The sequence below is a fragment of the Hypanus sabinus genome, chromosome 7 (assembly GCF_030144855.1).
Source record: "Hypanus sabinus isolate sHypSab1 chromosome 7, sHypSab1.hap1, whole genome shotgun sequence".
Taxonomy (NCBI): Eukaryota; Metazoa; Chordata; class Chondrichthyes; order Myliobatiformes; family Dasyatidae; genus Hypanus; species Hypanus sabinus.
In genome coordinates, this window is record NC_082712.1 from 5,074,355 (window position 1) to 5,099,452 (window position 25,098).

General features: G+C 38.6%; 1 protein-coding gene across 3 annotated transcripts in view; it reads left to right on the forward strand.

Moving 5' to 3' along the window:
• Nucleotides 1-25,098, forward strand: part of nek1 (NIMA-related kinase 1) — a 173,904-nt gene that overhangs the window by 36,787 nt on the left and 112,019 nt on the right. For all 3 annotated transcript variants that reach the window (XM_059974106.1, XM_059974108.1, XM_059974107.1), the window contains exons 9-11: nucleotides 5,039-5,239; nucleotides 6,197-6,263; nucleotides 15,381-15,529. In XM_059974106.1, coding sequence (XP_059830089.1) covers nucleotides 5,039-5,239; nucleotides 6,197-6,263; nucleotides 15,381-15,529 — 417 coding nt within the window. The remainder of the gene's footprint in view (nucleotides 1-5,038; nucleotides 5,240-6,196; nucleotides 6,264-15,380; nucleotides 15,530-25,098) is intronic.

Consider the following 25,098-nt stretch of genomic DNA (forward strand, 5'->3'; position numbering starts at 1 on the left):
TTTCGGGGCTCCAGTTGGAGGACGTCTCCATCGGCCCGGCAGCAGATCGACTCCTGTGCGACGTGTCTACCGGCAAAGCCCTATCTGTGGTACCAGCAGCATGGAGGCGCTGGGTGTTCGACACGCTGCATGACCTGGTCCACCCGTCCATCCGGGTGTCCATCAAGCTGGTAGCGGACAGATTCAACTGGCACAGTTTGTGCAAACAGGTCGGACACTGGGCCAGGACCTGCGTACACTGCCAGACCGCCGAAGTCCAGCGACACGTGAAGGCTCCCCTCCAGCAGTTCCAGCCGACTCACAGGAGGCTCCAACACCGTCGGCCCCCTGCCAGTCTCCCGGGGCGCCAGGTATATCTTTACCATGATAGACAGGTTCGCCAGATGGCCGAAAGCCATACAGCTCGCAGACACGTCCACTGAGTCCTGTGCCGGGATGCTCATTGCAAGCTGGATCGCCAGGTTCGGCCTCCGACAGAGGGGCGCAGTTCACGTCTGGTTTGTGGACAGCACTGGTGCAGCTCCTGGGTACCCAGCCACATCACACCACAGCATACCATCCCCAGTCTAACGGTTTGGTAGAGCAATTCCACCAGCATCCAACTGGACAGATGAGCTTCCCTGGGTCCTACTGGGCATCCGCTCAACCCCCAAGGAGGACCTGGACAACTCGGCGGAATTGGTCTACGGTGCCCCCCTGACAGTCCCAGGCGAGTTCGTACCAGAGGCCTGAGGTTCGGAAGAAACTCCAGCAGCGGTGCTTATGAGGCTGTGGGACAAGGTAAGGAACCCTGCCACCGGTCCCGACCTCCACGCATGGTCCCACACCATCCTTCACCCCTAAAGACCTTCGAGACTGTGAGTATGTTTTTATTCGCAGGGCATGCACAGGTCACCTCTACAGCAGCCATACAAGGGACCCTTCAAGGTTATCTGACACAATGGAACCACGCGTGTCGTGGAGGTGTGTGGCCAGGAAGAGACTTTTACAGTGGAACGCTTCAAACCGGCGCACTTGGACATTGAGCAACCAGTGAGGGTACCCGCACCGTGCCACTGAGGCAAGGCCGGCCACGCAGGCAAGCCACACAGACTGGGGCTCCACTCCCCCAATGGATGTTTCTGGGGCGGGCCTGCACACGTGGGACTCGAACCGCCATCGGGAGCTGTGGGCAGACACACGGTAATGTGTTTGGAACTACCTGTTCGGGGCACACCTTCCAGGGACAGTCTGACGTCACGTCCACCCTGTGGGTCGCAGGGGCCCATGGGAGGGGAGTTTTAAGTGCACAATCTTGAATCAGTAAAGGCATTCAGAGTTCGGCTCTCTCTGCCTCCATGTGTTTCTTTAGTAGTGCGTTGCATGAGACTACAGGTCCTAAATTAAATTTTTCTAAGGATGTGAAAAGATAATTCCATTAAACTCTGTCAAAGGCCTTCTCCATATCCAAAGATATCACACATTCTGATATTTCCTTAGATGGCGAATGCATAACATTTAACAAATGCCGCATATTAAAATGGGAATATTGATTTTTAATAAATCCTGTTTGATCATCTGATACTATGGAAGATATAATATTTTCAAGTCTGTGAGCCAACACTTTAGATAAAATTTTAGTATCAGAATTGAGTAAAGAGATAGGTCTATACAAAGAGCATTCAGTAGGATTATTCTTTTTTTCAAGAATAAGTGAAATGGAAGCTTCGTAAAAAGACTGCGGTAATCTTCCTACCTTGAAGGAATCTGTAAGGGTAGAACATAAGTGTGGTATAAGCAAGGAGGAAAAAGCCTTATAAAACTCTCCATTAAATCCATCAGGTCCTGTGGATTTCCCAGAATGCAATTCTTGAATAGCCTAAGCCATTTCCTCCTGGGAAGTGGGTTGATCCAATGCCTATGATCATCTAGCGAAAGATTCAGAATATTTAATTGATCTAAGAAATTATTCATTGCAATATTATCATTAACAGAGTCAGAGCTATACAATTTGTAATAAAATTCCCTAAAAGTGTCATTAACTTCAAAGTGGTCAGTTGTCATATCCCCATTAATTTTATGTATTTCTTTAATTTGCCGCTTGTCTATAAATGACTTCAATTGATTAGCCAGTAGCTTACCAGTTTTATCTCTGTGAATATAAAATTGACTTCTATCTTTTAAAAGCTGGCTTTCAATTGGTTATGTTAAAAGGAGATCATATTTAGCTTTGGTTTCAATACATCTCATATGTTTCAGGATCGGGTACCGAAGCATATTTACAATCCAGTTGTTTTAACTGATTAGCTAGTTCGTTTCTCTCTTTGTTAGCTTTTTTTAATGATGTTTGCAGTATAAGAAATAATTGGACCCTGGATATATCCTTTAAAAGTATCCCATATAATAAGACTAGATGTCTCTTCCAACGTATTTTCTTCAAAAAGAAGAGTAATTTGATTCTTCATAAATTTTTAGAAGTCCTCGTCGGATAGCAGAGTTAAATTAAAGCGCCAAAGTCTACTCATAGGGATAGGACCAGAAAGATTTAGAGATAGAAGTACAGGCGAGTGGTCAGAAATAGCAATCTCTTTATATTTCATTGATCGAATCAATTGAATCATTCGACCGTCAATTTAATAAAAAATATCAATCCTGGTATAAGAATGATGGACATGAGAGAAAAAAAATATACTCCCTGTCCATCGGATGAAGAAAATGTCAGGTATCTACTGTACCACATTTAGTTAAAAAGGATTGGATTATCAAAATTAAGTGTGGCTGGTTTGACAGATGAGCGATCTAATACTGGATCTAACCAGCAGTTAAAATCTCCTCCCATTATAAGAGAGTAAGTGCATAAATCTGGCAAAAACAAAAAGACGTTCAAAAAAGCCTGGATCGTCTACGTTGGGGGCATATGCATTAACAAAAACAATCAATTGACTGTCTAAACTCCCTGATACAATAACAAATCGACCATTAAGATCCAAAACAACTTTATGCTGAACAAAGAAAAGTATTATCTATAAAAATCAAAACTCCTCGTGATTTTGCATTAAATGAAGAATGGAATTGTATACCCTTCCAGCGAGTTTAAAAAAAACGTAAGCTATCACAGCTGCGTATGTGCGTTTCTTGTAAGAAAATAATGGGTGCTTTTAATTTTTTAATATAAGCAAACACTTAGTTCCATTTAATGGGGTGATACAGCCCTATCACATTCAAACTAAATAAGTTAATATTTCGAACCATTTTAAATACAAATCATCATGTAATTAAAAGATCTGGCCATAAGTTATTAAAACTGGAAAGCAAATTGTAAGGTAAGGTAGTCAAACAGGCAATCATATAATCAACCCAGTACAGCTCCCAGAAAGAAATAGGCCCTAGTCCCTCCCCCACCCAAAGCCAGAAGGCTGACCAATAGACAGTCAGTGAGCTAAGAACTAAGTTCCCTCCCCAAAAAATCCTGTTGACAGAAACTCCGATCCTTCAAGGTCAAATTATGTTCCTACTGAGACACAACATGAAAAGACAAATGACTCAGTATTCAAAAATATAAAAGGGTCAGTTTAAACAAATAAGAAAAAAATTATATTAAAATTAAGCCTCAAAAAGGGATATAATCAAGTATCAATAAAAAACAAAAGACAGTATATGAACAGCCAAAACATAACCTTATTGAAACCTTATTTCAAATTCATATTCTCAGAAGAAAAAAATTGATCAAATATGAAATATAGGTTTTAGACTTAAGCCTTCAGAAACTCGTTTATGTCTTCAACCAACTTTATTCTTCTTTGCCACCCGTTCTTCAAAACAATACTGAGACGGGCGGGAAACCGAAGGGATGGTTTAAATCCTTTATTATAAAGATCCAACATTACTTCTTTATATTCCATGCGATCGGCCATAACTTCAGGCGAAAAGTGTTCCACAAATCTGACCTTGTAACCATGGAAATCGATCATCCTTAGTCGATGGGTATGATGAATTAAAAGGTCCTTAGTACAAAATTCATGAAAACTTAGAATGACTGACCTGGGCCTCGCTGCCGACAACAATGGCTTCGAAGTCGGCGAGTGATGTGTTCGATCGAGCTTCGGTTCAGAAGTGAATAAAACGGAATAACTGTTTCAGAAAGTTTGCAAAGTACTTGGTAGGGTCAGCGCCTTCAATTGATTCTTCAAGACCCAGAATTTGCAAGTTATTTCTCCTGTTTCTATTTTCTCAACTGATAATCCTTTTCATCGTTTTTTCATTGGATAAGTTTGCAGAGTTTAATTGTATCTTCAACATCCTCTTCAAGTGACACCAGCTTTGCAGTATTTTCCTGAATTCGGTTCTCATGCTCAGTTAAAGTTTATTGGATTGTATCAAATTTTCCATTAAGTTGTTGAAATTCCTCAGAAAATTCTGATTTTTGCAGTTTAAGGAAGTCACTGAAGGAATCCAAAGTGACTGGGGATTCATCTTCTGTTTCTCTTTCTTTTGCAAAAGCTTTTGTTCTTTTCCCAGCCATAGTAGAGTAGTATTAAAATATTATAATAAGGTTTCAAAAAAAAAACTGGTTGGAGACAATAAAGTAAGTTGGGTAGGAGCAATCTAAAATTATGTTACTCCATCAGCTGCCGGCAGGGCTCCTCGACATGTCCAACTTCAAAAGGCAGTAGGAGAGATGTCTTTGTTTCATTTAGTAAATGCATACATGTTAACTTCGCATTTACCTATATATTTGCATTGAGTGGGATTTTGTTTTAATAAATCTTTGTGCAGTGAGCTGAAATAAGGGTTTCTGCATAAATAGAATATGTTCAAGGTTATTGTCTTTCTTCAGTACACAAGTGTAAATGAGAACAAAATGATTGGTACTCCAGATCTGATGCAGCATTTTTTTAAAAAAAGCATAAAGAGCACAATAAAACTCCAAAAAACATGATAAATATAAAAATAATCCTATGAAACACAATGTACAAGTAACTGTTCTATACATAGCGATGCATTTGTGTATATCAAGTGATGCATTTGCCATCTTTGTTCACTTTTCTCTTTTACGTAGTTTGAAGCTGGCAACATGAAGAACCTGGTGTTGAAGATCATCCGTGGATCTTATCCACCAGTTTCTGCTCATTATTCTTATGATCTGCGAAACTTAATGTCACAGTTGTTTAAGAGAAACCCAAGGGACAGACCATCAGTTACATCTCTACTGCAGAAACCATTTCTTGCCAAAAGAATTGACAAGTTGCTTTCACCTGATGTAAGTATCATGATGTTTCCTTCGTAATCTTGAAGCTTTCTGAAAGGAAACTTCCAGTTGGGCCAAATTTATATAAAAAAAACATTTGTATTACTCATGCCATTTTGATTTTTGTTAATGTGTGGAAGAGTTTAGGGTGATAACAGCAATATTACCGTTGTCACATTTTTTTGTTTTTCTGAATTTATGTGACTATTTCTGTACAATTTTTTGAAGATCATTTAAGTCTTCCTGCACTATGGCTGTCCCTATTAACTGTCAATAACATAGCTTTTAGTTGTATTTGGATTTTTTTGTCATATCTCCTTAATTATATTATAAGTTTGACACAAAGCAACAAACCGGGTTGTGAGACATGTAGGAACAATCCTCCCACCACGTTTTTCAGTCACAAAATATGTGTCAACATTTGCCTTTTGTTTCCTGATCCTATTTTGGATCCAATTTGCTACTACCTGAATCCCTGGAAACCCAGAGGTTTCTACTGTTTTTTTTTCACCAAAGTATACATAGGTGACATTAAATGCAGTGCCTTCATGTACCCTTCTTGCTGCCTACTCAGGTGTGACTCCCTTTGCTATCTTTCCTGACTGTTCCTAATTACACTCGCTCTCCAGACTCTGAAACTCTGAAATTTTTGTAAAAAGTCTCTAAATTTCTAAATCTAGAATAGAAATCTCTAACTCTGTTTACCTTTCATTGAAACCTACTGTTTTGATCATTATAGTATTTTATGACATAACATTTTTCTGAATCTGACCTTGGCCCTAATGTACACTCCAGGATGTTAATGTTGTTTTAAATTTGATGTATAAATGCAACACAATTCTAACTGAAGAAAGAGAAGTGATATGGCTGAGCAGTAGAATTTCTTAAAAATAATTGTTGGTTAAGTCTAAGAATAATGACTTGAGGGATAGTATTTGATCATTTGTCCACATCTGCCTCTACTTCTAGCTTATTATTGAAGAATTTGGTCATGCAATTGAAAATCATGCTTCAAAACCAGTTGTCAATACAGCAGGTAAGAAGTATGTCTAAGATTTTTCATTATTTAATACATTAAAAAAATTGAAAATTGCATGAGGGTTCTTGATAACCTTTGCACCCTTTCAGAATGTTTCATGGATGCCAAATCCCTTCAATAGAAACACTTCAATGCATTAAAGTCATTAGGGGTATTTATTCTACATTACAGTTTAGTAGTGGGTGAGAAAGAAGGAAGAGAACCAAAATTAAGTTTCAGTAAACTGAGGGATGACTATGTTTACAGGGGAGACTATGATGGATAAAAGGAAACAAGTTTGGTTTCCTCAATTGTGCATGCTTAAGTGCAGTGAATCTTGGCGATGAGCTGAGTTAGGCATGTGAAAGTGTAATGTTGTGACTGTTACTGAAACAAGATTTTTTTTGCTCATCAGCATAACAAAACTTTCAATTTCCAAGTACATTTACATTTCTTCCCCTCACAGATATCAGCTATCAGAACACTTCCATCAAAGTGTAGACATCACCACCACATCCTATACAAAAGCTCTTATTAGTATAGCAGACAGGTTTACATTTACATATTGCAGAAAAGGTTGCCGTGTTTTATGAAAACTATTTGTTTTTGAGTGTACCATACATGTTTTAAAAAGTCCAAAGGAATGTATTCCATGATTAATTTACGCCAACCAGAAAGTCCAGGGGCCTTATCAGATGTCCAACAAAGTAAAATGTTCTTCCTTGCACAAAAAGTTAGGATGTTAAAAAGTTTTTTCTGATGTGCATTAATAATACGACTTCTGGGTAGGCCCAAGAGAAAAGATACCGGGTCTAGTTCAAACTCCATCTTCAGAATCTTTTCCATTTCACCCAAAATATCACGCCAGTATGCCTGAAGTTTGGGACAAGTCCAAGAACAGTGGGTGAGAGTTCCAGTATTTCCTTTACATTTAGAACACTTTGGAGAAACCCCTGTCTTAAGTTTTGAGAGACGATCTGGAGTCAGATGGGCTCTATGCAGAATTTTGAGTCGCAATGCTTTAGTTCTATTACAAACTGAAATTTTCTTTGCATTATCACAGATGTCTTCCCATGTTTCAGCTGTAATTTCTACTCCCAGCTCTCTCTCCCAGACCATTCCCAGCTGCTCAGCCTCTCCACAAGAACATTCCCTCAGGATGCTGTAAAAAGTACTGATGGACCTTCACCCTGAGAATGAAACAGCCTCTTTTCTATGTCAGAACTATAGAAATCAGTTAACAATGATGATTCTTTCTATTTACTATCTCTTATCTAAAAGAAACGAAAAAGATCCTTGCTGGGTGTGTTGAACTTCTGTGCTATTCTGTACTTCTGTTCCTTCATCAAACAAGTCTCCAAGATAGAAAATACCCTTAGAAATCCGAAGTTTAAATCCAGGATCCAATATGCCAGGCTGAAAATCTGGACTGCCAGTTGTTGGAGTGAAGGGTGATATTTTCGCTGTGTTGTTCTCAACTTGTCGCACTGCCCTCCAAGCCCTGATTGTGTTAATTATTATTGGATTGTGACACAAATGTGCCTGATGTTTACAAAGCCACTACCCTCCCCCACCTCGGACAGTCTGACCATCTTTCATTGTTTCTGCTTCCCAAGTACAGCCCGGTCATTAAACGTGTGAAACCCACAATGAAGACTATTAAGATCTGGCTGGAGGGTGCTGACTCTGCTCTTCAGCACCAATTCCAGCACACAGTCTGGAGCCCGTTTGCTGCCCATGCCACCACAGACTCTCAGATCGACATGGACTTGTACACCAACTCTGTCCTTGAGCACATCAACAAGTCTGTACATAAGAGTGACATCACGAAAACAAATAAGTTTTCCCCAATCAGAAACCATGGATGAACAGAAAGGTTCGCCTCCTGCTCAAAACCAGAGATTCAGCCTTCAGGTCTGGAGACTGGCAGACTTACAGCTCAGCCAGGGCCAACCTGAGGAGGGAAATCTCTCAGGCTAAACGCATACAAACAGAGAATTGAGGAGAATTTCAACTCCTCGGACCCCCGGCTCATGTGGCATGGCATACAGGTGATTACAGACTTCAAACCACCTAGTACTGTGCCCCCTTCCAGCTCTGCTTCCCTCCCTGATAAGCTCAATTACATCTACGCTCGCTTTGACCGAGAGAACAAGGAGGTCAGCCTCAAAGCGGATCTCCCACCTGCTGAACTGCCTCTCTCACTTTCCACCTCCGATGTTTGCGCCACCCTGAGCAGGGTGAATGTACGAAAGCCAGCTGGGCAGGATGGAATACTTGGCCGTGTGCTCAGTGTCTGTGCAGGGCAGTTGGCCGGGGTCTTCACGGACATTTTCAATCTGTCCCCGGCCCAGGCAGTTGTCCCCACAAGATTCAAGATCACCACCACTGTGCCAGTGCCGAAGCATTCCACTGCCACAGACCTGAATGACTTCTGCCCAGTTGCACTCACCCCCATTATTGCATATCTGAAATCCTGTCTGCCTGCTAATCTGGACCCCCATCAATTTGCCTCTCGCACCAACAGGTCAACAGAGGATGCCATCTCCACAGCACTTCACTCTGCCCTGACCCACCTGGACAACCCCAACTCTTACGTCAGAATGCTGTTCATTGACTTTAGTTCGGCATTCAATACTGTGACCCCCTCCAAGCTGATCGCCAAACTTCGCCTGCTTGGTATCAGCTCATCCCTCTGCAATTGGACCTTGGACTTTCTGATTAACAGATCCCAATCTGTTAAGTTAGACAACCTCTCCTCCTCCATTCTCACCCTGAAAACCAGCGTGCCTGAAGGCTTTGTGCTGAGCCCTCTTCTGTACTCCCTTTTCACCTATGACTGCGTACCTGTACATGGGTCTGACTCCATAATCGAGTTTGCAGACGACACCACGGTGATTGGCCTGATCAGAGGGGATGATGAGACAGCCTACAGGGACAAGGTCCAGTACTTGGCCACATGGTGCGCCGACAACAACCTGGCCCTTTACACCCAGAAAACCAAATAGATCATTGTGGACTTCAGGCATGCTAGGAGCCACACTCACGTCCCCATCTACATTAATGGAGCTGTGGTTGAGCGTGTATCAAGCTTCAAATTCCTGGTGTCCACATTTCTGAGGATCTCACCTAGTCCCTGAACTCCTCCATCCTGATCAAAAAGGCGCAACAGCACCTTTATTTCCTGCAGAGCATCAAGAAAGCTCACCTCTGTCCCAGGATACTGACAGACTTATAACGCTGTACCATTGAGAGCATACTCACCAACTGCATCTCAGTGTGGTATGGCAACTGTCCCATATTGGACTCACAAAGCACTCCAGCATCTGGTGAAAACTGCCCAGCAGATTATCGGCACCCAATTGCCCACCGTTGAGAACATCTGCTGCCTGGGCAGGGCGAAAAGCATTATCAAGGATGCATCTCACCCTAACCATGGACTTTTTACTCTCCTCCTATCCGGTAGGCGCTACAGGAGCCCCCGCTTCTGCACCTGCAGGCACAGGAAGAGCTTCTTCCCTGAGGCTGTGACCCTGCTGAACCTCACATCACAGCTGTAAGCAGTATTGCACCCATATTGTACTGTCCCAGTACTTTCATATTTGTGTGCTGCAGCACTTTTTATTTGCAGTCATTTTGTAAGCACTATATCTTTGCATTTCTGGTTAGATGCTAACTGCATTTCATTTGGCTTTGTATCTGTACTCAACACAATGACAATAAAGTTGAATCTAATCTAATCCCTTAACTAATTTAATTTTATTGAGGAAAAACAAATTAATAAGAGGGCATTTTGTTTGTGAGGTTTCAATGTCCATCCAAATTGAGGAGGGATCCCTGCAAACCCAGTCAACCACATAGGATAAAAAGGAAAGTAATTGATATTTTTTGATGTCTGGAAAATCCAGACCCGCCAGACTACTAGGAAGCTATAACTTAGATATTTTAATACAGGGTTTTTTTTTGTTCCAAATAAGAGAACCAAACCAGCCATTTATTTTTTTTTAAGTGTTTGTTGGGTGAAAATGACTGGAATCATTCGTATTGGGTAGAGCAGACGAGGAAGAATGTTCATTTTGAGCAAGGATATTCAGCCAAGAAATGGGAAGCCAAGAAATGGGAAGAGTGCTGCATTGCTCAAGAACCTGTTTGATTTTGTCAAATAACTGTGTGAAGTTAGCTTTGAACAATTGATCAAACGTAGGTGTGATGAATATGCCTAGGTAAACAAAACCTATCTGTGACCATTTAAAGGGAAAAACACCCTGGGTGTCAGGTACCTGCTGCAGGTTCCCCAGAGGCATAGCCTCTGGTTTAGTAAAATTGATTTTATAACCTGTAAAGGTGCTAAATGACAACAGACACAAAATGCTGGTGGAACACAGCAGGCCAGACAGCATCTATAGGGAGAAGCGCTGTCGACGTAAAAAGTGATGCACTGTCATAGCAGGGTTTGATAAGAATATTAGACCATTATCTGCATACAGTGTAATTCTATGTGACTTTAGTCCCATGTCTGGAGCAGATATTTTGGGGTCTCGCCGAATAGCCTCTGCCAATGGCTCGATCACTAGTGTGAAAAGTCATGGTGATAAAGGGCAGCCCTGCTGGCTGCCCCTCAGAATTCTAAAATTATCTGACCTAATACCATTAGTAAGAATCGCAGCCAGAGGGTTATTGTAAAGAACTTTCACCCACTTAATAAAATTATTGCCCAAACCAAATTGTTCTAAAGTGGAAAAAAAGATATGGCCATTCAACACGATCAAAGGCCTTTTCTGCATCTAAGGAAACCACTGAGCTGTCCACTGCCTGTTGCTGTCATGGCTGAATCACATTAAGTAATCTTATGATATTGTTCAGTGATCTATGGCCTTTTACAAAACCCATTTGAACCTCTTTTATGATAAAAGTTTCTAATTGCAATGCTTAGGTTTTAGATAATATTTTTAAAGTCAACATTTAACAATGAAATAGGCCTGTAGGAGGCACAGTCTTCAGGGCTCTTTACTTTTTTAAAAATTAGGGAGCTATTAGCTTCTCTCAGTGATGATAGGAGGAGACCAGAGTTAAATGCATGATTGAATGTGTTTAGCATAGGCTCTGATAATAACCCTGTGAACTCTTTATAGAATTCACTAGTGAGTCCATCAGGACCAGGGGCTTTCCAACTTTGGAGCTGTCTCACAGCTTCCTGTATCTCATGTATGGATAATGGAGCATTGAGGAGGGACTCTTGTTCAAGTCAAGTCAAGTCAAGTCAACTTTTATTGTCATTTCGATCATAACTGCTGGTACAGTGCATAGTAAAAACGAGACAATGTTTTTCAGGACCATGGTTTACATGACACAGTACAAAAAACGAGACTGAACTACATAATAAAAAAAAACAGAGAAAACTATACTAGACTACAGACCTACACTGGACTGCATAAAGTGCTCAAAAACAGTGCAGGCATTACAATAAATAATAAACAGGACAGTAGGGCAAGGTGTCAGTCCAGGCTTCGGGTATTGAGAAGTCTGATAGCTTGGAGGAAGAAACTGTTACATAGTCTGGTCGTGAGAGCCCAAATGCTTTGGAGCCTTTTCCCAGACAGCAGGAGGGAGAAGAGATTGTATGAGTGGTGTATGGGGGCCTTCATAATGCTGTTTCCTTTGCGGTTGCAGCGTTCAGAAGAAATGCCTGGGAGATCTAAATTCCTGAAAAAGGACTCCATCTTAGATTGTCCATCACTACATTGCTCAGATTCATACAATTTAGAATAAAAATTCTTAAACACGACATTAATCATTTTAGAATTACTAGTGAGGGCTCCTGACCCATCCCTAATTGAAGCAATAGTCTGAGAGACATTTTTCTTTCCAGCTAAATAAGCTAAATACCCAGCTGTTTTTTCACTATGTTCAAACAATCTTTGTTTAACAAATGTCAATTTTCTTTTGGCTGCTTGTGTAAATAAGTTTAGTGTACAGCTTAGGACTATGATCTTCTGTAACTTGGCTGCAGAAGGCTTAGTAATATGATCTTTTTCAGCTGCCGCAAGCCTTGCTTCCACTAGGCGCTACTGTTCTGCAGCTTGTCACTTCTTACTAGCAGAGTAAGAGATAATTAATCCCCTTGCATAGGCCTTAGCGGTTTCCCAGAGCATCGATGGACTACTTGCTGATTTGGAATTAATAGATAGGAAAGTTTTGAATTTGGAAGTAGTCTATAAACTTATTATCTTTTAGAATAAAAGGAATCAGCCTCCAATGTCTAGACTGTGCTGAGTTATCTTTGGACTTAATATTTAAGCATAATGCTGCACAGTCAGAAATAACAATATTTCCAATTGTTCAGGATACAACTAAGTCTAAGAGCGTTTTGGGGGTTAGAAAAAGGTAAATTCTGGTGTAACACTTGTGTGGATTAGAAATAAGTGTGAAGTCTTTGGGGGATGTAACAACCTCCAGATATCCACAATTCCTAGTTCTCCACATAAGCCCATGAGCTGTTTGGACTGTGAAGAGAGCAATGGGGGAGCACTAGGCACTCTGTCCATCAATGGGTCCATGAGACAATTAAAATTCCCACCTACAATAATGTTTTGTATTGAAAAGCTTGTAAGTTTGGAAAAAACATCTGTTGGGAATTTGAGAGGATCAGCTGGAGGGCAATAAACATTAAGAGTATCATATTCCTCTCCATATATTGAAGCCTTAACAATCACAAATCTCCCATACTTATCCTTAATGAAGTCTAATAAAAGTTAAGTTCTTCCTAATTAAAATGGCCACCCCCTACTCCTGGTATAAAAGGATGAAAAATAGACTTGATCAAATCCACTCTGTTGCAGTGTTAGATGTTCTTTATCATTTAAATGTGTCTCCTGCAATAAGGCCACATCCACCCTTTCCTTTTTCAGGTTTAGTAGGATTTTCTTTCCCTTGATTGGTGAATGACTCCCCTTAATGTTCCAAGTGCACAAATTAATTTATTACTGGTCATAACTCTTTATAACAATGACTTGACTCCAGAGGAGAAGAAACCCAACTTAAGCAGCAGAGCAGCAATGTGAAGAAAAAAAACACAAAAAAGAACAAAAAGCCAACAGCGCTGAACAAAAGGACTTACCCCACACTTAAGGGGATATCTGAACCTTCCAGCGCCCCATACTCTGCCCCACTGCCAATATAGCATTTGACATATTCAAAAATGAAAACGAGGCATAATTTATCAATCCACCAATTTGTTACCATCATGTTTAAACTTCAGGCTGGAGCAGCACCGCTAACTTAAATGAATAATGAAACTATATTAATCAAAACAATTACCCATCCTATAATATGTCTTGCCGTCAAGTAATGAAAAGGTGAAATAAAGTGACCATCAAGCATGTTATTGTCCATGACCAGGGCTACACAATATATACATTCTTTAGCCCAATGTGTCCACAAAGGTTTTAGCTTTGTCAGGAGAATCAAATATCTTGGTGGTCCTGTTGTAGGTGATTTTTATGCTATGCCGCTGGGTATAGCATAAAGTACTGGATTCCGGATTCTCTCAGCCGTTTCTTCACCTGGTCTAATCCTTTGCACTTCTGAACAACAGCAGCTGAGAAATCTTAAAAAAACATAAGCCTGGATCCCTCGTGTATTAAAGCCTGGGTATCAGTCCCGTGGTGTCTCGAAGCCTCCATCACTCTTTGCTTATCACCGAAATTATGGAACCGGATGAGGGTGGGTCAAGAGCATTGGTCTGGGCTTTGCTTTGGAGCCAGCGGACAGTGAGCTCTTTCCACTTTAATGTGTCCAGCCTTGGTTTCCAAATCAAGGAAATTAGGCAGCCTTCCCTCAAAAAACTTGGCTGGCTGACTGCCTTCTGTACCTTCAGGTAGAAAGATGATCCTTATGTTCTTCCTCCTACCTCTATTCTCAAGATCATTGGTATAGTCAGACAGGCTTTGAACTTGCTTTTCTAGCGCCTGGATGCGGCTTTGGGCCTGATCAACTACAGTCTGTACCGCGGAGACTTGGCCCTCAGCCTCGGTCATTCCTGTATCAAGATTTTTAAGCTCCAATGTGTGGCTTTGGAGTGTTAGAGAGTGGACCCAGCTTCTCGTCCATCATTTTGGATACGTTCTCCGTAACTTATTGAATTATTTGACGAAAAGCAGGGTCCAGCGTGTTCCAGCCCCGGGCAACTGCTCTGTACAGTCCATCTTGGTCATCTTTTTAGTACTTTTCGGTGGCGTGGTGTTGGAACAGCTCAAAAAATACTCATCAATGTTCATGTTATTAAATCTGACACTTGGGCACTTAAACAAAAAATAGCTGAAACAGATAATTTCGCATATAAACCTATGTTGTGGTGCTGAGTTCAGCAAAGCAGACCTTGCACTGCGCCGCCATCTTGAAAACCCTCGAAACGTGATGAGCATGAATAACATCTATGCATTACTAGTTACAGAATTTCCTGAGAAGTAGAAGAGAATATTTCAAAAAAAACAGGATGCAACAATATTAGTTAAGGAAAGGAGCAAAATGTTGGAAGAACTCAGCAGGTCAGGCAACATCTGCGGAAAGGAATAGAGTCGCTGTCTCAGACCAAGTCCCTTCAGCAGGACTGTCTGAAACTGACCCCTGCTCCCTGACCCCCTGTTCCTTCAGCATCTTGTGTGTGTTACTCTGGATTTCCAGCATCTGCAGAATGTCTAATGTGAAGAAAACAAACTCTGCTCAAATTAACCATACAAGGACATACGAGTTGAACTCAGGGATACAAAATGTTATTAACATTGCTGGAAATGTGCTTATAGATTCCCAAATGGTTAAAGAGCATAAGACCATAAGTCATAGGAGCAGGATTAGGCCACTCAGCCCATTAAGTTTGCTCCGCCATTCCATAGTGACTGATTTATTATCCCTCTCAACCCCATTCTCCTGCCTTCTTCCACTAACCTTTGAAACCCTGACTAATGAAGAACCTGTAAGCTTCTGCTTTGAATATACCTGATGATTTGGCTTCAATAGTCATCCGTGGCAATGAATTCCACAGATTCAGCAACCTCTGGTTAATATAATTTTAGAGGTTAAACTTGAAGTTTATGGGTTTTGCAGAAAATTAGCCACTGATTTTCCTTGCCTTGCCAGTAAAAAGACCAGGCCCAGTCTCAGGATCTGTTGGACCAGCACAGAAAATCACCAAACCAGCAGCCAAGTATAAAGTGCCATTAACAGCAAAATCTGCAGAGGCAGCTAAAAAGCTTTCAGATAAGAAATTACTGATGAAACACAAGCAGGTAAGGGGTGATAATATAAAATGTGAATTTATTCTCTAACTTTTTTACCTGATGATGATTATTGGTTTTGTATTATGATTTTGTTAACTCTCTTCAGCTAGTTTGCAATTTTGATTTGTTGTTGAACTTTGCTGATTTAGAAATTATGTTTGTGACCATTGAATAACTAGTGTCTTTGCCAACGAACTTTGTTTTGAGTGTGCTTAATTTGGCAAATGCTTTTGTTGGTATGTTTTCATTGTGATGCATTGTTTAGAACTGTTTGTCACCTTTGTTTTGTGGGCTTAGGCTAGGGGTGGGCAAACTTTTTGACTTGAGGGCCACAAAGTGTTCTAAAATTTGATGGGGGGCCGGACCAGGTGCAGATGGATGGAGTGTTTTGGTAATACACCTCATAAGAGAAAATAAAATATCATGGGATATGTAGAAAACATGTGCTTTAATTTCAATTGAAAATGAACAAATGCATTACAACAAAATATCTGTCTTTGAAGTCCCATGGTATTTAGCTATTTATTGAAATGACTTTTAAAACACTGAAAATTAAATGAATAAAATACAGCTTTTTTAAATAGTAACAGTTATTATTTTAAAGCACTGAAAATTCTGTTATCCTTCAAGATATTATCATCATCACTCTCCTCCTGACTGTCTTTATTTCAAAAACGGTAGGAGATGCAGGTCTACTTGTCCTGCTCCTTCTTATTCAATTGTCCCCTGTGCCAAAACTCAACAACGACCCGCACAATGACAGAACAATGAGAGCGCGCCAGTATGCGGAGCGCGTTTTTTATTTTGAGAACCTACGTGCACCTGCGCACTACTCATGTCCATCACTTAACAGAAATGACATGTAACATGTAAGGCTTATTGAAAAAAATATTTTCGGGGTGGAGTTTCAAGATGGCGACATAAACATCTGCCTTTTAGGCGCTCTTCATTTTTTCAACTATAATCACCCTTTAATCAAATCTTTTCGAATTTAATCACATGGGTTGACACTTTCGATTAACTTTTTTTTCTTCCTAAAACAATATTTGATCTAATCTTGTCAAACTTAAAATGGCTACAAGCAAGAAATCATCTAAGGATCCTTTATCCATCGACGCAATTTCTAGTCTTTTGAACATTAAATTGGATGCTAAACTTGTGGGTCTGGAAGGCAGATTAGATGGTAAATTGGGAAGTAGACTGACAAGTTTGGAAAATAAGCTTACCAGGAAAATATCTGAACTTGAAGAAGTTGATAGATCGCTTGAAACTAAGCTTCAATCGCAGGCATCAGACATTCAGCGGCATGAAGATAAAATCGCGACTCTTGAAAAATCAATTTGTGAAAAAGTACGTACAATTGAAGCGCTGGAGAAGAAGGTAGAGTCGAATGCTAAAACTATGGATCAGTATAAGTTTAAAATTTCTGATCTCGAAAATCGATCTCGCAGACAGAATTTGCGTATCATCGGGTTTCCCGAAAAAGTCGAGTCCGGTGATTTAACTGAATTTTTCTCTAAATTACTATGGGAAACTTTCAGTGCTGAAGGTTTGCAATCTAAACCTGTTATCGACCGCGCTCACAGAGTTGCGAGATTTTCGGCTCTGTCTGGTAAATCACGAGCGGTGATTGTTCGCCTTCATTATCCTCGGGAGAAAGAGCTTTTAATTCGATTAGCTCGTAAAAAAGGTATGATTTCTTACAACACTAACACATTTCGAATTGTTGAAGATTATTCATAAGATGTAATGAGATCGAGAATCGCTTTTAAACCAGTGATGGCAGAGATCCACTCGATTGGACTTAAACAAGCTTTAATGTATCCAGCGAAGCTTAGAATTACGCTGAACGACAACAGTCAGCAATTTTTCAACACTCCAGAAGAAGTGAAGAAATTTGTTGAAGAATATAGATCTTCTAGTGCAACTTGAACTATGTGTCATGTTGAAGATTTTTCGGAGAGAGGACACCATCTCATTTTAATTAACCTACGAAGCTGGGTTATAACTTCTTATCCTGATCTACGGGCCTGGTTCTTTTTTTTTACTATCATCATTGTTTTATAGATGCTCTTTTAATTTTTATAATATTTTTAAATTTTTTTTTCTGTTTCAGATATACACATTTATATTTTGTAATAATGAGTTATTTTTTTCAAGATGTCGTTTCTTCTTCCCATAAGACTTTGCTTTCTATAAGCATTTATTTGTTTGCCTGTACTTAGAAATGGGACGAATGTTTTGAATTTTTTAGTCTTTTTTTTATATATTGTAGTGTTTATTAAATTTTTTTTAATCCTATTTTGATAACTTTTTTATTAAACTTTTTTAACAGATTGCTGAATTTACAGTTATATTTTGTAAGATGGCTTTTTCAAAATGTCGTTTCTTCTTCCCATAAGTCTTTGCTTCTGAAACGTCATCTTTCTTGTATTTGAATATGGAATTTTTTTAAAGGTATATTACACTTTTAAATTTTAATATTTATACTTTTTTTTATTAATGATTGTTTGCTTTATTATATTAGTTTTTTCATTCTGATTGATATATATTTTCTTTTTGCAACCCTATATTTAAATCTGGGTGTTATATAGCTTTTTTAAATCTTTTTATGGAGCTGCCATCTTGAAATGGGGGTAAGGTTAGTGTTAGATTATGCGCCTGCTGCTTGGCTTTCCTTCGAAGGGTGGGGGGAGGGGGTAGGGATCTTTTTTCACGCTTTTGCATTTTATTTTTTTGCTTTTAGTTTATGGGCCGACTTTAAATTATTAATATTGTTGAGGTGTCATGTTCTCCGGTTGCTCCTGAATCATTTTTCCTTCTTCCTGAATTATGGGTTATGTGTCTTTTTAACCTATTATGATATACACAACTAATATTGGCATGATGGATAAATCTATTAACTTTATCTCTTGGAATACTAATGGTTTAAATCATCCGATTAAACATAACAAAATATTTAAAGTATTCCGTAGATTGAACGCTAATATTATTTTTGCACAGGAGACCCATATTAGGAGGGAGGATAATCAATGTTTTTTTTAGGTTCTGGAAGGGTCAACAATTTCACTGGAATTGTACCGCCAAAATTAGGGGTGTATCTATTTTTATAGACCCCTCAATTTTGTTTACACATCATGAAATTATTTCTGATCCACAGGGCAGATTCTTGTTGATAACTGGTTCACTTTTTAATCGAAAAGTGGTTCTAATTAATATTTATGCTCCAAACTCTGACTGCCCTGAATTTCTTTAAACGTTCATTTACTTCCCTTCCTAATCTAAATGAATATATGTTGATAATGGGTGGAGATTTTAATTGTTGTTTGAATCCTTCGATGGATAGATCTAAGCCTATCCGAACTCTTCCGAATAGATCAGCCTTACTTATTAACTCTTTTATGGTTGATTCGGGCATTACAGAAATATGGCGATTTTTGAACCCTAAAGATAAAGAATTTTCATTTTTTTCACATGTATATCATAGTTATTCTAGAATTGATTATTTATTTATTGATCATCGGTTATTAACGGATGTTATTGATTGTAAATATGATTCTATTACTATCTCGGATCATGCACCTTTGAAGTTATCTATTAAGTTTTCGGACTTTTCCAATAATGTTAGATCTTGGAGACTTAACGCTACTCTGCTTCAAGATCCAGAATTTGTCACCTACATAAAACAGCAAATTGACTTGTTTTTCTCAACAAACTATACTGAAGAAATTGACAGAGGAATACTTTGGGACTCTTTCAAGGCTTTTATCCATGGACAAATTATCTTGTATTCCGCTGGTAAAAGGAAACAAAGATATTTAGATATTGCTTTATTAGTGGATAAAATTAAGGAAATCGATAAGATTTATTCCGTGACTCCTACCATAGAACTTTATAAGAAGAGAACTGAGCTTCAAATGGAACATAGCTTATTATTATCTTCTTCAATTGAAAATCAATTAATTAGGACCAGGGCTCAATTCTATATTCACAGTGATCGAACTGGTAAACTGTTAGCTAATCAATTAAAAGCTATTTCGACTAAGCGACAAATTATTAAAATTCATAAACAAGACGGTAATTTAACTACTGATCATAAAGAAATCAATAACACTTTTCAAGATTTTTATAAATCTTTATATCAATCAGAATTTGATGGTGACCTGTCCATGATGGATAATTTTTTTAACAAATTGAATATTCCTAAACTGATAGGTGAAGATCGTAGCTTGTTTGATGCTCCTATCTCTATGGCCGAAATAGGTGAGGCCATCTCATCAATGAATTCAGGGAAAGCTCCTGGCCCTGATGGTTATATTGTAGAATTTTTCAAAACTTTTTCTTCTTTGCTTTCCCCCTGGTTATGTGAAATCTTTAATGATGCGTTTGCTAAGAAGAGATTACCTCAATCTTTTTATGAAGCTACTATCTCTCTAATTCTCAAAAAAGATAAAGATCCTACTTTATGTACATCTTATCGCCCTATATCATTATTAAATGTAGATTCTAAGATTCTTACAAAAATTTTAGCCATTAGATTAGAAAAGGTACTATCACAGATTATTTCAGAAGATCAAACTGGTTTCATTAAGAATCGGTATTTTTTTAATGTTAGAAAATTGATTAATATAATTTATACTTCACCACCCACAGTCCCAGAATGTGTTATCTCATTAGATGCTGAAAAAGCCTTTGATAGAGTTGAATGGACATACTTATTTAATGCATTGAGAAATTTTAATTTTAGTCCTAATTTTATATCATGGATTAAATTAATATATTATAAACCTGTTGCTTCTGTTCTTACAAATAATTATAGATCCTCTTTTTTTCAATTATCTCGTGGTACGAGACAAGGTTGTCCTTTAAGTCCTTTATTATTTTATATTGCATTAGAACCTTTAGCCATTGCTATTCGTGAATCTTCTAATATTTTTGGTATTACCCGTAATGAGAAGTTATACAAATTATCACTTTATGCTGATGACTTGCTGTTATATATTTCTGATCCTGATAGGTCTATTCCCGCTATTTTATCCTTGTTGGCTCAATTTGGTAGTTTTTCTGGTTATAAATTAAACTTAGATAAGAGTGAATTATTCCCCTTAAACGCGCAAACTTTACTGAATGACAGGATTCCATTTAAAGTTGTTACTGATAATTTTATCTATTTAGGTATAAAAATTACCAAGAAATATAAAGATTTATTTAGACTGAATTTTTTACCTATGCTTCATCAAATTCAACACCTTACTACAAGATGGTCTCCCTTATTCCTATCATTAGTTGGTCGGATTAATGCTATTAAAATGATGATTTTACCAAAATTTTTATATTTATTTCAAGCCTTACCAATTTTTATTCCTAAATCTTTTTTTGACAACATTGATTCAAAAATTTCCTCATTTGTGTGGCAAAATAAAAACCCCAGGTTAAGTAAAAGGCAATTACAAAAATCTAAAAAAGATGGTGGTTTAGCTTTACCTAACTTTACATTTTACTATTGGGCGAATAATATTCGTAACCTAACGTATTGGAAATTAGATTTGGACTCATCATTGTGTCCACAGTGGGTAAATTTGGAATGCAATGAGGTAAAGGGATATTCTCTATTCTCTGTTCTTGGTTCTTTTCTTCCTGCTGATTTAGTTAAATTCAATAAACAGATATCTAATCCTGTTATCAAACATACATTACGAATTTGGTTTCAATTTCGTAAATTTTTTACTCTGAATAACTTTGTTCTTGATAGCCCTATTTTATTTAATTTTTTTTTCAAACCTTCCTTGACAGATCAAGCTTTTAGCATATGGAAAAGGAAAGGTATAAAATGTTTTCGTGATCTTTTTTTTGAAGGTACTTTGATGTCTTTTGACCAACTTTCCAATAAATTTAAATTACCTAAATCTAATTTTTTCAGATATTTACAAATCAGAAATTTTTTACATAAAGTTTTACCATCTTTTCCCAATTCAACTTCAACGGATTTCTCAGATTTGATTTTTACTTTAAATCCTTGTCAGAAGGGATTAGTAGCTTTTATTTATAATATGATTATGAAGATACAACCAGAGGTATCTGATAGAATTAAACAACAATGGGAAAAAGAACTTCGATACAATATATCAACAGATAAATGGGAAAAAATTTTACAAATGGTTAATTCCTCTTCTATATGTGCTAAACATGCTTTAATACAATTTAAAATTGTACATAGAGCTTATATGTCTAAAGATAAACTTGCTCGATTTTATTCTCATATTAACCCTCAATGTGACAGATGTCATTCAGAAGTGGCTTCATTGACCCACATGTTTTGGTCATGTCCCACTTTACATAACTATTGGAAGGACATATTTGTTACCATTTCCTCAATTTGGAACATCGATTTACAACCTCATTTTATTACTGCAATTTTTGGTATACCAAATGAGGATGGTAATCAGTTTTCTCCTTCAATCAGACGAATGATTGCTTTTGTAACATTAATGGCCAGAAGGTCTATATTACAAAATTGGAAAGAAGTAAATCCTCCTACCACGTCTCAGTGGCTTTTTCAAACTATTTCTTATCTGAGTTTGGAAAAAATTAGAAGCACTATTTTTGACTCATCAATTAAATTTGAAGAAACTTGGGGACCGTTCATTCGACATTTTCATATGAATTAATTTGGCCTTTTCCAGACCTTCTCTCTGCTTATTCTTGTTCAGGTATGGAGTTCCGGAGTTCTTTGACACTATCATATACTTACAAACTGTTATTATTGCCCATGTTAGTTTAGTTTAGTGTTTTTTTTTCCATATATATTCTCTTTTATATATTTTCAAATTTTTTTTTCTTTTTCTTTTGACAATTATTTTTGTTTTTTTTCATATATAACTATATAGACTCGATTGATTAATGTACTTTATTTTGTTGATGTTTAATAGGATATTATTATCTTATTATTGTAATTTCAAGTCTATTGTATTCATAACCTATTCTTTATTATGTTATGTTTTTTTTAATATTTATATGAAACTCAATAAAAAGATTGAAAAAGAAAAAGAAAAAAATATTTTCAAATGCATTTTTTACATACCACAACGAAGAAACTTATTTTTAATTTCAGTGGGAACAGTGTTGTTGGTCTCCCTTTTTAGCCAGCGCATCAAAGTCTGGATTTAGTTTTGTTGTGGCGATTCTCAGGATGGATCTGAGGTGTTGGTCAGTTAACTTGGATCTGTGGCTGGCTTTGTTGATGTTCATGACGCTGAACGCCTGTTCACACAAATAGGTCGAGCCGAACAACGCCAGCATTTTCTGTGCCGTCCTCTGGAGGTTTGGAAACACCTCTTTACCAAGTGAAGCATAAAAGTCATTCAGTTTAAGAGAGTTGAACTTCTCTTTTAAGACGAGGTCAGACTGAAGGTCGATCAGTTCCAGCTGTAGCTCCTCTGGTGCTGTTTCAGGATCTTGTGACAGGGGCCAGGCCACCAACTGAAGTGACTTGTCAATTTTTTCAAAATCAGAAAAGCGACATCAGAATTCTCTGTGCAGCGCATCCAGTGACTCGCTGTATTTTTTAACATTTGCGCCGGCCTCTTCCAGCGTGGCGAGTGTGGGAAAATGAGTGAATAACTTATTCGAAATTTGCCTGGAGAAAAAAGCCAGCTTGGATTTAAAGGCTTTCACATTTGTGTACATGTCATGCACAAACTGATCTTCCCCTGTAGCTTCACGTTCAGTTCATTCATGTGTGAAAATATATCCACAGCAAACGCAAAGTCACAAAGCCAGCTCTTGTTGCTCAGCTCAGGAAATTCGCCGGCCTTCCTCAGTAACTCCAAAAATGCGCCAATCTCCTCTTTGAGCTCCCATACTCGTTGAAACACTTTGCCCAAACTTAACCAGCAGACACGGGAGTGATAAAGTAGGTCCTGGTGATCCGCATCAGTTTCCTCCAGGAACGTGATGAACTGACGGTGCTGAAATCCCCTTGCACGTATAAAGTTGACAAGTTTTACGACAGGATTCACAACATGATTCAGCTGTAATACCGATTTACATAGAGATTCCTGGTGGATGATGCAGTGAAGGAAAATAACATCCTGGTCAGGATTTTCATCTTTCACTTTATTCTGTATTCTCCTCAGCAGGCCGACATTTCTCCCCGTCAAATTAGGAGATCCATCTGTGGTGACGTTGATAAGCTTACTCCAAGGGAGCTTCATATTTTCGATGACAGCAGACACCCGGTCATACAAGTCCTCTCCCCGTGTTTTTCCTTTCAGAGACTCCATTGTCAAAAACTCCTCCGTTATTTCAGAAGTATTGTTAATTCCTCGGATAAAAATGAGGAGCTGAGCGGTGTCTTTTACATCGTTGCTTTCATCCAGTGCTAATGAATATAACGTGAACGACTCTGCCTTTTTATTTAAGTCGCTGGTTATATCTTCATCTATCAGTTCCACACGGCGAGTCACTGTCCTGTGTGATAAACTGTTATTTTCAAATTTGTCTTTGCTCTCCGGACACAATACACCTGCTGTCTCCACCATACATTCTTTTAAAAACTCGCCTTCAGACAGAGGCTTGCTGGCCTTTGCTAATTTGAATGACAGCATAAAACTCGCCCTGGTACTTGAGTCATGAATGGCAGTTTGATGGTGAAAAAAATTTTGTTGAGCCTGTAAATTAGCTGCCAACCTCTGAGCATTAGCTTCCTGTTCTTTCGTTGACTGGTCGCTAGCATAGTTGGCATGTTTTGTGGCAAAGTGACGGCTGATATTATATTCTTTAAAAACCACCACAGTCTCTTGGCATATCAGGCATACAGCAGTTGATCTGTGTTCGGTAAAAAGATATTTAGTTGTCCACTCCTTATTAAACACCCGACATTCTCTATCCACTTTTCTTTTCTTAGCTCCACTCATCTTTACAGAAGGGGTGAGAGGTTGTAGCGGTGTGCTACACGCAGTGCTAAAATTATGACACGGAGTCGGTAACTGTAGTTGAAGGAAAAAACTTTATTCGAAATCCCCAGCCTCACTTTTAAGCATCCCTCAACCTGCCCTCCGTGGCGCAGAGGCTCCAAAGCTCTGTGCTCGCAAATCCCCGCAGGCTATTTCCCTTAGCCGGAATGCTGGCTAATTGTGAGCCGGTTCGGATGTGCCAGGAAATGGGTCGCCACAAGGTTACAAAGTAAAGCGCAAATGTGGAGTAATACGCTGCACCTCAACAAAGGTCAATGTATATAGAGTGTGTCATCTATTGGGAAAACGCCAGAATTGCGGGATAAAAACGTTAACAAGGTTTATTAATATAATTTCATCAAGTTCTGCGGGCCGGATTAAAAAGCTTAACGGGCCGCATATGGCCCGCGAGCCGTAGTTTGCCCATGCCTGGCTTAGGCTCACCTTCAGAACTTGACGATGTCCATTATAGTGGTTACGTCTGCTCCCTTTTTCCTCTTTTTATCACTCCTCTGATAGGAGATAGGGGCAGTTGTGATGTGAAATTTTATGGAGGATGTAGAGGTATTGCACTGGAACTTGCAATGCATATCACTAAACTTGCATATTAGCGATGCCATTATT